The 13,795-nt window shown below is 33.9% G+C and overlaps 1 protein-coding gene across 2 annotated transcripts in view; it reads right to left on the reverse strand.

Annotated features, from left to right (window-relative positions):
* Positions 1-1,070: 1,070 nt before the first annotated feature.
* The window catches only part of IPMK (inositol polyphosphate multikinase), a 47,050-nt gene continuing 34,325 nt past the window's right edge, over positions 1,071-13,795 (reverse strand). For both annotated transcript variants that reach the window (XM_037139918.2, XM_037139917.2), the window contains exons 4-6: positions 12,982-13,154; positions 7,611-7,692; positions 1,071-6,217 (exon numbers count right to left, since the gene is read on the reverse strand). In XM_037139918.2, coding sequence (XP_036995813.2) covers positions 5,595-6,217; positions 7,611-7,692; positions 12,982-13,154 — 878 coding nt within the window. In that variant the 3' untranslated portion in view covers positions 1,071-5,594. The remainder of the gene's footprint in view (positions 6,218-7,610; positions 7,693-12,981; positions 13,155-13,795) is intronic.

Raw genomic sequence — 13,795 nt, forward strand, 5'->3', positions numbered from 1 at the left:
TTATTTTCAGTTTTTATTACTTCATTTCAGCTCTTAGTTCTTAGTAACAGCTTCGAGACTATGGCTGTGGGATTCCCTCCTACTTTCAGCAAATAGGCAGCCAGTCTTAAAGAGAAAAAACTGCTTCACACAAAGTGATTTCTCCCCACAGTGCACAGCAGCAGGTCCAAGAGGAAAGCCATACGACCCTCTGGAGCCTTGACTCACAACTACTATGAGGCTATGAACCACACACCCTCTTCCTCCTCTTGTTTTTTTAAAGATTTTTTTTTTTGAGAGAGGGAGGGAGGAAGAAAAACATCAGCGTATGAGACACATATCACTCGGTGGCATCCCACAAGACCCCAACCATGGACCCACAACCCAGGCATGTGCCCTGAACAGGAATCAAACCACTGACCTTTCGGTTCACACGCCGGCGCCCAATCCACTGAGCCACACCAGCCAGGGCTCTTCTTGTTGTATGCATCAGACCGATTCCCCTTTCACACAAGGCTCTATGTTGATAAATCAATCATAGACCAAATAATATTTTATATACTTATGGGGTTTTTTTCCCTTTCTACCAGACAGTACATATCTTGAGAATGGGTACTGAATCTCTTGGTCAACTTTTAAAAATTTCCAAAACCAAAAACAGTGCCCAGTAAAGGGCAGGATTCCAACAGTGCCCTCTCTTTTTAATGAATGAATGAAAAAAATAACTTACCTACTGGTTACTGATTAATTCATGAAATTTCAAACACTCACAAGAATAGCTTACCTAATTCTCAAGTTTAAAAATTATAGTATATATTTTCACAGCCACGGCAATTTGTTTCTCCTATAGTCTATTGGGTTGGTTCCAAAGATTTCAGTCATGATAGAAAAATAAACAAATATTCATGTAAAGGTTTACATAGTTTCTTCATTTCCAATACGTAAGCTTCTAGTAACACCCTATCTTAATCATCTTTGAATCCCTAATGATGCTTATAGTTTCTGGTAATTACTATGCACTCAAATATTTGAATAGGTTATTTTTAAACTACCATATCTGTTAGTATTATTACAATTAACGAAAAAGGAGCTCCAATGCAAAACATTTTAATAGGCTGTCAAATATACAGTATTAGAATTATCTAAATATCACTTATAAAAATTGGTATATCACATTAGATGATTCTATAAAATAAAATCACACATTGACAATAACCCCTGCAGTCCGAGAACACCCCCATTGATAGTACAAATTACAAACACATTTAAAAAGAGACATTAAACCAAAGTAACTTTGACTACATACATTCATTCATCAAGTACAATAAACTTAGCATAGTCACTAGTAACACAATTTCAGGTGCAATTTCACATGCGTTCGTAAGTCTTCCAGTACAACTCCCATAGTAAAGTGTCTTTGTGCACGCCATTCTCGTATACAGGTGCATCACACATCATACTTGACTATTTCACTTCATAACTAAACTTGTTAATATGTAAGTGAACACCAGGCCAAAATTTAACCCCAATGATAAGAAAGTTTAACAATTAAAAAGAATTCTTGAGTATAATATAATTTGTTTAATCCTATGAATACTATTTCCTCTTACTAGATGCTATCAAAATAATAATTTAAACATTAACTCCCCAAAAATAGAAACTCTAACCTTCCTAAAATATTAACTAGCATTTTAGGTAATGATAAAATCATCCGTAAGTCAAAAATTTCATATTCACTGCCAAATTTAAAATACTGGTGATCTGAAGATTGAGGCCAAAAACATTTGTACTAAATTATAAAATACAATATAAAAATGTGCAGTAATTTGCTTGTGAAAACATAATGGAACATTTTTCACAGTAATGTTATAACACTACTCTCAATGGACACTCTAAGTAAACGTACCTTTACCAGCAAGAAAATGGAAAAATTAAGGCCTCTGTATGCTATCTATAGTTACTACTTGAACTCAAAGTGAAAGAGGTTACAATACTGCAAAGTATTATTTTCAACCTAACACAGTTGCTTCATTTCAACTCAACAACTGCCTTATCTTTACACAAGCTCAAATGCTAGTTAATTTTGTCACCTCAAAATGAGTATTTCTCTATACCACTGCTATTTTAATTCAGCCCCAACCCCACCTCATCTAGACAGTATACTGGAAATAGTTATAGCTTTGCCTAATTGCTTTACAACTGTATATTCAAGGGCTTAAAATACTTGGCACATGGTAGATATCCAGTAAGTATTTTTGAATTAACTAAGAAGCCTGGCCTCCACGAGCAACTCTACTTGTTTTCCCAAACCATTAACAGACTAAAATGACAAGAACTGAGGTCTACACTATGATAACACAGAATGTAATGGAAGGACAACTGAAGCTACGCATTCCACAAACCAAGGTTAAAGGCACTGGATCAGAAAGATTATTCAAAGCATCGTAAACAATTTGTAAAGCAAATCAAGTTTTAAAGTATCAAATGCTGAACTGCTATGAGAAAATGGTACTAAAGTGATGAAAATGCTTTAAAATAGCTTCACAGGACAAAATTTCTGTCATTTCACAAATACAATTCTTTCATTGTTTTTCCATTTCCTTTCATCCTACATCTTCAACAATATTCCAATTCCTAGAAACAAATGTTTTCAGTTGCATGAAACAGAAGAAATGCAACTAAAATAACTCTGAAAATGCCTTTTCCTTAAGTCATGTTATAAATTTGATAGAGGTTATAGAGATATGAAGAGTATCATCTTGAAAACCATAAAACAGTAAAGTATACTCAAAATCAGAAAAAAGTTCTTATTCAGTTAACACAATCTAAAGCCCCACAACAGCAAATTGTAGTGTAAAAGACATACATAGTAAGTACTATCTTTCCTGACACATAAAGAATTATGAATACTGAGTTGAAATACCATCAGTGCCATATTAGAGCTATTTAATATACACATTTTCACAAATGATTCTTGAAAAACTATTTAGATAAAATATTTAGTATTTATCATCAATTTTTACTTGAATCTATGCAACATCCATCTGTATTAAAATATCAATGAATGTAAATACTTTATTATAAAACTATTATACAATTTTAAATTTTTACTAGAGAAATGTATTATTCACTCATAATTTCTTGAACTTCTCTTTATGAGTGCATTCCATAAGAAATACACTAAAGCCATTATTTGTGTTTCCTAGTGGAAAAAATTTGATAACCTTATTAACCCAAACTATATCCTTATTACGCTTTACTTCTTAAACATTTGTATGTTTAGATATGCTTGGTGAATAGTGATCATTCTATTCCCACAGTGGTATATTTCAGCATAATGCTACATGACTGGACTACATAGTAAAACAGTCACATGTAGATTACATAAACAGATACTCTGTTATATGTAAGTTTACTTATAAAGCAACATAAAATGAGTATTGGATAACAGTGATAAAAAATGTAAACAAACAGAATTAAATGTTAATCCCTTCCCTGAAAAACAAAAGATAAAAAGCGCTTCCTGTTTTATTAAAATAAAACAAAATATGATTTTACAAAACTGTATTTCCAAATATGGATAAAGAAAATCTAGAACAGTTGACTTACACTTTGTTGAGCTAAAATGTGCAAAAAAAAAACAAACCCTGATAATATTTAAATGTATTAAATTCATTTTACACAGGCTGATACCATTCCCTACCAAAAAAAAAAAAAGCCTCCTGTTTTGTTCAGATTCAAAATTGTGTCTAATTATCTGAACTTAAGATTTACTGAACTGCTCTCCAAATAACAACAACAACAAAAGTCTATTGTAGGAGAAATCAAGTAAAATTAGAAAATTTCTGACTATTAATTATGACTTGAAATTCATCCCCACACAAAAAGCAAAAGCCAATATCCATTTAGGCAGTAGAAAAAAAAATATGAAGTCCCTAGAAAAGAATTTACAATGACTCTACATAAAAAATTAAAAACAACTGAATTTGCTATAACAAAATGCATATGAAGTTTAAAGTTATTCAGGTTTAACAGATTTATTAAGCATAGAATTCACAGTGCATTTGGTACTTCTGTTTGTTCTCAGATATCTGCAAAGTGCCCTAAGAGAGGGTTGGGAAGGTAACATAAACATAAACTGTGATACTTTCTTCCACACCAGAAAGAGGTGCTTAAATTCAAAAGTTTAATTTGTAATTCTAGGGGAAGAGTAGGAGGGACTAACAATTTCCAACTCTAAAACATTTTCTAATAATATGACAAAACTGTTAACAACTTAGATGTGTTATTAGTGAATCAAAATGCAAACAATGAAAGCATAAACATCTAACATATTTGCAAATTTAATTTTAAAGTTTAAATGTTATCAATAATAATAAATGCTTATTTTTTCAAAGATGGTGAATATGAAACACAGATAACACAGAATCTAATTTCCAGAAAAAACAGTATTGCTCCCTCCCCATGAAACTAAATCAAAATTTCTCTCTTGAATATAAAATTATTTTGAGTAAGAATGAAATAGAAGCGAGGATTTAGATATGCACCATTCTCTATGATGTATTAATCTACACAGTATTTTTGACAATACTCAATATCGAGTGTGGTTCTTCCCTGCTCATTAGTATTCCGAAAAACACCATTTTTAGAAACATACATTTATACTACTGGTTAACTAAATGGACACATAAAAATATATAACTTTTTTAAAAATTCAAGTTATTTAAAGGAGATATAAGACAAACCTTCAAGCATCCACATTTTGAAGTTGTAGTAAAAAGAAAAGGTATTATTATATAGTTATAACACTTTTCAAAAAGTGGTGAATATATATTCCAATTTGCCCATAAATGAAAGATTTTAAAGGAAAAACATGTTCTTTCCAAGTACTTTATTTTTCCCCTTCTTACCCCAGCAAGAATAATCATTAGTGCCCTAAATTTCAAGATTTTTGTTGTTGTTGTTGTCCATTTCAATTATCTTTTTCATGAAATATAACATGTTGCCAATATGAACATAAATGAAAATTAAAGAGAAAATCTACTTTTGGAATGTAATAATTCAAAATCATTTCCTTAAGAAGCACCATTTGGTATGCTGATCTAAACTTTAATATAAAACCTAAATAGTACTTATTTCTGAAGTAGAATTTTCTCCAGTTTTAATAATTTCATATAGCAATACTAATGACATCAACCTGTGCTTTCTAGATTTTTGAAAGTGTTCTCATAATGTAATGAGTTTAGATATGGCTCATTGTCAAAGTTGGGTGGACAGAGATTCCATGATAAACTGGCTATAGAAAACTAAACTCTTAATGACTGAATAATAGTTTGCATTTTACTTGAGCCAAATAGATGTTTCAACCATGTACCACCACCACATTCCCTGCTTGACTTTCCAAAGTTTCTTTATTCTTCATAGTTTTCTAATGAACAAATAATTAGTTTTCCTGAGTAAGATTATAAAAAAGTTAACCCTTCTACCAAAAGTATAAAGACAAATAAAATGCAGACTCACAATATAAACTTTTTACATAGCATTACAAGTGCAGAGATAGACTGCTGCTCTTCACAATGATTGCCCCACCCCTTAAAAAGACTGCAGAAAGGGATTCATTTGTCTAAAATACTCTGCAGTACAGTAATTAAATGCTTCAGCCCATAAACATATCCGTCATCCATTGTGTTGCTAGGGAAAACATGAGCAAAATCTATCATTCGCACTTCCACATCTGCAGTCTCTTGGCAACCAGTGGGAAGATGATAGAAAACTTTTTCCAGTTGGGAAAGGACATTTCCGTTCAAATGTTCCTGTGACAAGCTTTTCCACCCATTGTCTTGCTCTATACTTTCAACTTTCAATGAAGTCTGACTGTGATGCTTTTTTGAATACATTTTTCTGTGACGAGCATACATCTTAGACAAGCTTTTGCCTACGGAAGCCTCTATTTTTCCATTTGTTGTGGAACTTATCACTCGAAAATTATTATTGTACTCCAGTACATTTGGGTCTGAGAATTGTCCTTTGGACAAAAACTTTTCTGCCAAAGTTCTTTCATTTGATTTTGTAGTAGCTGACTGAGATGAACCTTCATAAACGAACAGTAATGAACTTGCATAAAAGTTAAGCTGCTTCTGGCTTTCAAACCACTGCAGGATACTCTCAACCTTCTGAATACTGGCAGCAACAGCATCTTTTCTTAAGCAGAATCCATTATGAAAAAACCTGGAAACTCCTATGAAAAGGAAAATATAATAATATTGTAATATACTATTATGATTATAATCTAAAACAGCTACCGCTTGGGAACTAAACTCGTCTTAGATGCAATTTTTCAATTTTTCCCACCATTCCTCACAATTAACCAAACGCATAGGAACTATAGTCAGACAAAGAAACCTGGACCTCAACTTAATTTCTCGTGAAGATGCTCTTACTAGAAGACATTTAAGTGATACTATGTAAAGTGAAATATCACATTTAGAAGTATTTGCTACAGATAGACTGGTAGTTTAGTTCTTTTTACATATATTATCTTAAGTAATGTATTCTAAGATTTCCTTCATTTGCTGTGAAGAAATTTACAGAAAGCTTAATTTGTCTGTTAGAGTCACATTTAAGAGCTAATCTAAAACCTGGAGTCAAATCATAAAGATTTTGAATGGTGCCAACAGCCCATTACCAAAATACCAAACCATAGCTGTACTAAATTTTTTCTGTTCCCAATAATATTAAGTCTGTCTTTTCACAAAAGTTAAGCTCACTTTGGGGATTAGCACTATTCCAGTTTTAGTATATTATCCAAAATTGAGATTTTTACATGTTTTAACCTATAGTCAGATTATTAGGCCCCTTTTAAAATTACTTCGGTTGCCCACTCTGGGACAGAAACCACTAAAAAATATATTTATATTAGCTTGGGAAATATTTTAATACAGAACCAGTCTTCATATTATCTTGCTATTGGCCAAGGCAAATACTAATTAAGATCACACTGTGGGATACCTATTTTCTACACATAAAATAAAAATTCTTCTTCAAACTCTTTATACTACACATAACCTATTTCTCACCTTAGGTATAGCTAAGAATAAACCTCCAATAAAATTATTTCCAGAAATCTAGAATATCATTGCTTTTATCTTGCACATAAATGTTTAGAAGCACATGTTAACAGATTTATTCAAACTACTTTTAATGCTACTTGTTTATTCATAATGTAGTTCTAGAAGCTAATAACATATAGCTCAACTATAAAAGGGAAATTTCAATAAAAATAAATAACATGCTACAACATACCCTTTGAAGTCTCTTATGTAACAAGTAGTTTTAATATACCATGATCTATATACTATGACTTTAAAGACAACCTCTAGTTCCAGTACTTGGACTACATGGTTGTTTCATGGATGCTCATTTTTATTTAAGTACATTAATAAATTTAAAAAGGAAGGAAAATGTAAGAGGACCATTCATGGCTCCATGGTTTTGGTGTATTGTGAACTAAGGATTATGATCAGGCCAATTCTGTGAATTCAATCATTATACTGAAAGAGAATTAAAATCAAAACCACTTTTGATAATTGTGCAGTAATAAAAGCACTGAAATGTGATTTTTCAATCCTTACCATCCTTTAGAGTTTCTTTTGTTAAGCTTCTTCCATAGTGCTGGTTTTCTGTCTCATAGCTATCAGAATGAACATGATAAACCTGTCAGAAAAAGTAGTGAATATTCAAAATGAATACTCCTTGACCATGCAGAATTTATCTCAGCAATGGTTAAAGATGGGAAGATTTATATGATTCATTCTAATGGATTCTTAAAAAATCATGTCATCATTTCAATAGATTCTGAAAAGGCATTCAACAAATTTATATCCACTATCAATGAAAACTCTTTAAAAGGATAGATGAGTACTTCCAATATGAAAAATCATATACCTCAACCCATTGAAGGTAGGTCTCAAGTTTAAAGTGAATATAAAGAAGCCCCTGTCCTAAGATAGAAGAAGCTTCCAAATAAAGTATTCTAGCACAATGTCTCTTATCATCACTACCAGCTAATATTGTTCTGGAGTCTCTAGCAAATGTTAACAGACAAGAGAAAGTAATTAGAGGTATAATAATTTGGAATAGAGGAGATAAAAATATTACTCTTTATAGACAATGGCTATACACTGAAATATCAACTATAAAACTAATACAAACAATAAAAACTTGAAATGCCAAAGGAATACAAATTAGCAAAAAGAGTCTTGACTAAGTGGGACTCAGATGGCTGGGTATTGTCCCACAAACAGAAAGGTCACCTGTTTGATTCCCAGTCAGGGCACATGCCTTGGTTGCCGGCCCTAGTTGGGGGCATGCAAGAGGCAACCAATTGATGTTTCTCTTACACACTGACGTTTCTCTTCCTCTCTTTCTCCCTCCCTTCTCCTCACTCTAAAAATAAATAAAATCTAAAAGATAGAAAGACCAAGCAAATCATTACCTTAAAAAAAATTAGTAAACAGGAAATAAGCTATGTACTAGTATATATTAATAAACAGCTATATATATTTGTATATATATATAGCTATATACTAACAGCTGGTTAGAAGCATAATTAAGACCCCATTTATAAATACAGCAAAAAAGAAACAAAATATAGAAATTAAATAAAGGTGTAATCTATATAAAGACATTTTAAACAAATTCCTAAGACCTACATACACATACACACCACCATGGTCTCAGAGAGGAAGACTCAACATAAAAGATATCAATTCCACTTAAACTAATCCACAACTAAAATAAAATTATAATAAAACATCAACAATCTGGATAGCCACATAAGCTAAAGTTCCATTAGAAAAGCAAGAATAGACAGGGAAAATCAAAATAAGATTAAGAGAAAGGGACTAACCTTGGCATCCTACCAGATATTAAAATACACTTCATTTATATAACTGAAGAATAAATGACAATTATAATTATACATATTTAAAGGTACAATGTGGTTATTTGGTGTACATATACATTGTGCAAAGCTTACCAAGATCAAGATAATTAACACACCCATTATCTTGTGTGTGTGTGTGTGTGTGTGTGTTGAGAACACTTTGGATCTACTTTCAGCCAATTTCAAGTACACAATGTTGTATTATTAACTAGTCACCATGCTGTACTCATAACTTATTCAACTTATAACTGAAAATTTGCACCCTTTGATCTATATTTCCCCTATCTTCACCCCTCCAAGCCCCTGGAAACCATCATTCTAATTTGTCTCCAAGAAATCAGCTTTTCTTCTTTTTTTTTTTATTCCATATATAAGTAATACCATACAGTATTTGTTGTTCTTTGTCTGGCTTATTGTGCTTAGGATAATGTTTTCAAGGTCCATCCATGTCATCTCAAACGGCAGGATTCCAAATGCTAATAGGTGCAGCATTTCTTCTGGGGGTGATAAAAATGTTCTGAAGTTGAATATGGTGATGGTTGCCCAACTCCATAAATATATTAAAACCAATGAATTATGTACTTCAAATGAGTGAACTGAATGGTATTTAAATCATACAATGCTATTTTAAAAAACACATCAAACAGAGGGACCTCTATTTCGGGAAACAACATGTGCAATGCTTTACTTATTTATCCTGTGTATGTGCCTTAAGGCAATGGAAACCCAGAGAAGAGTTTTTAAGAGGAGAATGCCATGATTATTTTTGCCATGTTTGGAGAACAGACTGGAAGAAAGAAAAACTGACTTTGAGAGATCAGTTAAGAAACTAGCGTCTGGAGAAGGATAATGATGAAAATGGAATTTAAAATGCTTGGGAATTAAGATCAATAGGATTGATGGATGGGTCTGAGAGGATATGGTGTCTACAAAATTTTTAGCTTGTAAAACTAGTGATGCCATTTACTGAAATAAGGAATACAGGTTGTTGCTATTGTCGTGGTTAGTTGTGAGAGAGATGAGTGGATCACGTTTTTATATATTAGTTCTAGATGGTTTTCGGAGGGTTTTTTAAAGATTTTATTTATTTATTTATTTATTTATTTATTTATTTTTTAAAGATTTTATTTATTTATCTTTAGAGGGAAGGGGAGGAAGGAGATAGGGAGAGAAACATCAATGTATGGTTGCCTTTCGTGAGTCTCCTGCTGGGAACTGGCCTGCTGGGAACTGGCCTGCAATCCCAGTATGTGCCCTGACTGGGAATCGAACCGCGATTGTCTGGTTCGCAGGCCCGCACTCAATCCACTGAGCTACACCAGCCAGGGATAAAGATTTTATTTATTTATCTTTAGAGGGGAAGGGAAGGAGAAAGGGAAAGAAATATCAATTTACAGTTGCCTCTGGTGTGTTCCCTCCCCTGCTGGGAACTGGCCTTGCAACCCAGGCATGTGCCCTGGCTGGGAATCGAACCAAGATTGGTTCACAGGCCCGCGCTCAATCCACTGAGCTAAGGTCTAGATGTTTTTAAGTCATCCAAGTAAAATTTCCAATAGGATCTTAGCTGTACAGTAGGAGATAAAAGGAAAAAAAGCTGAGGCTAAAGATACGCCTTTGGGAGTTATTAGTGTAAGTGAAACTGAACCAATAAAAACAAAGGAAGAAACAAAAGGGAGGCAGTAAAATGGAACACAGAGAAATCCCTCAACATTTAAAGAATAAACAGATAACGAATGAGCTTGCAAAGAAAACTACAAAGTAGCCTTTGGAAAAAACCAGGAGATGGTACAGTGTTACAGACATCAAGAGGACTGTTTTGAGGAAGACCTAGTTAGCCTTGAAGTTGCTTTTCAAAGTGAAGTAAGGTGAGTAATGAAAATGCCATTTGTATTTAGTGACACGAAGATGTCATTAGGGACCTTAGTCAGGAGCTAATCTGGTGGCATGATGGAGCAAAAGCCAACTGGAGGTTAAAAATACTAAAGGGGAAGTAAGGCAACAGAAATAACTAATGTGGTTGTGAAGAGAAGCAGGTTAAAAGTGGCTTTGATGTGGGTTTGTTATTTTTTTAATTGAGTGACCTGAACATATATAAAACAAAAGGAAAAGAGTCAGGAAAGAGAGACAGGAGTTAAAGATATAAGACAAGAAAGAGTCACTAGTATTAGATTTCCAAAGAGGCGGAAGGGAATGAGATCTGGAGGGCATAGGGAAGGGCTCTCCTTAAGATGGAAAATTCTTCAATGAGACTGGAAGGAACAGAGGGAATGAAAGTATCTGCAGGTTAGATACATACATTTGTTGGCAGGAAATTAAAGGAATTCCTGTCTGATGGCTTTAATTTTTTTTTCCACAGTAGGAGGTAAAGTCCTGTGCTAAAAGTGTGGAAGAAGCCCTGGCTGGTGTAGCTCAGTGGATTGAGCGCGGGCCTGCGAACCACACGATCGCGGTTCGATTCCCAGTCAGGGCACATGCCTGGGTTGCAGGCCGGTTCCCTGCAGGCCAGTTCCCAGCAGGGGATGCACAAAAAAGGCAACCACACATTGATGTTTCTCTCCCTCTCTCCTTCCACCCCTTCCCCTCTAAAAATAAATAAATAATAAAATATTAAAATGAAAACAGTAAAGGTCTAAATAGTTGCCTTGTTGGATTCCTGTAGGGTATTTATTTCTTGTTTGTTTTAACATTATGCCATTAACGTTTTTTTCTTTCACTATATATTCACATTTAATTATAGTTTTCTAAATGAAATAACTATATCAACAATTTCTTTGATCAGAATGCCAAACTCAACTGTGCTGTTATAACCTTCCCGTTAACAATCCATCTATAATGCTCCCTATTAACTGTTTACAACTCAAGAGATCCATATGTCATCTTTTATGATGAATTTTAAATCTCATCATGCTTATATAGATACGTAGTCATTTATCAAATTTAACCTCCACACGTCTAAATCATATACTGAAAACCGTTTGTTTCAAGAATTTTGTTCTACATTACGTCTTTAAAAAAATCCTCACTCAAGAATATGTTTCACTGATTTCAGAGGAAAGGAGGGTGAGAGAGAAACAACAATCAATTGCCTCTCACACACAGCCCAGCCGAGGATGGAACATGCAAACCAGGTATGTGCCCTGACCAAGGGATCGAACCCTCAACCCTTTGGTTTATAGGAGGACGCTCCAATCAAATGAGCCACCCAGCCACGCATGGCTCTGCATCTTAATTGTGACATATCATTTGCAAAGATGGCCTCAACAATCCTTCTCATCTTTGTGTACATTGCCATTTGTATTGCGACTTCCCTATTCCCACCATCAGAAGTGGAGTCTATTCCTCCTCCCCATGAATAGTATAAGCTGATCCTGTGATAAACTTGGACCTAACCGCCCTCTTGGAATGCGGTACATGAAGAAGTTCCAACTAGCCTCCTGGAGGATGAGACCACATGGAAAAAGGTTAGAACCATCCAAAAGTTAGAACAAACTCCCAGACACAAGCATGGGGTCACTTTAGACCACCTAGCCCCAGGTGAGCCATCAGGTGAGTGCAGCCACACAAGGGACCCTAGGTGAGATCTGCAGAACTGTCTACTTGAGATCAGCTCAAATGGCCAACCCAGGGAATCATGGGCAAGTAAAATAACTGTTTTTAAATCACAGTTTTCTATTTTAAAAACAGAAAAATTACTGAACATATAAACTTAGGACTTTCCTAATGAGAAAATCATAAATAACATTTACTTACCATGTTATTTATGTTACAGCTAAACTTAAGCTTCTTTAAAACAAAATGAACAGAGTTGGAGTCTTGAGGGTCAGCCATTCATTCATCTTATTAGTTAATCACTATACTAAGTGTCACAATCATTCCAGACACTGACAATGTATCAGCGAACAAGACATAAAAAAAATCTCTGCTCGCACTGGAGAGTTATAGACAACCAAATTCCAAATTATATTATCTTCTGATTCAGTATTATAATGACATCCATAATTTTCAAGAACAGAACATGTAAATAAAAATGTGTGTATTATACTAATAATCATTCTTACCCTCATGCCAAGCACCAAGAACCCAATCTCTTCCATTAATGGGTACTTGCTGACCTGTTGCTGAATCTTCTCAGATGAGGCAAAAGGATCATAGCTTTTTCGCCCTATCTTTACATCCATTATACACGGCTTATTAAATTTATGGGTCACATCTTCCAGTTTTAGGTATAAATCTGTTATTAAAGAAAAACTTTAATTAGTGATAGGCAAACATATTACTACTCAAGTAACTTCTATGGAAACAAAATGAGGAAAACTTAAAACTGAGAAAAAAGTTAAAATAATTCCACTTAACAATTAGTATATAAATATCATGGAGAGACTCTCGCACAAGGTGGTATACATAAATACAATCATAAGCAAAAGGTATGAAGTACGTATAAGGTTTCCAAGGACGATAAAAAGGCAATGAGATTACTTCAAAAGCTGTTGAAGAATTACCCTTTTAAATACAATGTATGTCTGTATGCCTTAGCAGATCTCTGATTAGCATTTTAATAATTTTTAAAAAGCTGATTCTTCATTTAAAATTAGTAATAGGAATGAATCCTTCCCACAGAGTATACAACAGAAATATGGGTTAAGGAAGGCAGATCAGCCCTGACTGGTGTGGCCCCGTAGGTTGGGCTATGTCTCACAAACCAAAAGGTTGCTGGTTGGATTCCCAGTCAGGGTACATGCTTGGGCTGTAGGCCAGATCCCCAGTTGGAGACAAGAGGCAACTGGGCAATGTTTCTCTCCCTTCCTTCCCCCGTCTCTAAAAAGAAATAAAATCTTAAAAAAAAAAAAAAAATCAATCAAAATGATGGTCACT

Source organism: Artibeus jamaicensis, unplaced genomic scaffold, assembly GCF_021234435.1.
Source record: "Artibeus jamaicensis isolate MK-2021 breed Jamaican fruit bat unplaced genomic scaffold, CSHL_Jam_final contig_332, whole genome shotgun sequence".
Lineage (NCBI taxonomy): Eukaryota > Metazoa > Chordata > Mammalia > Chiroptera > Phyllostomidae > Artibeus > Artibeus jamaicensis.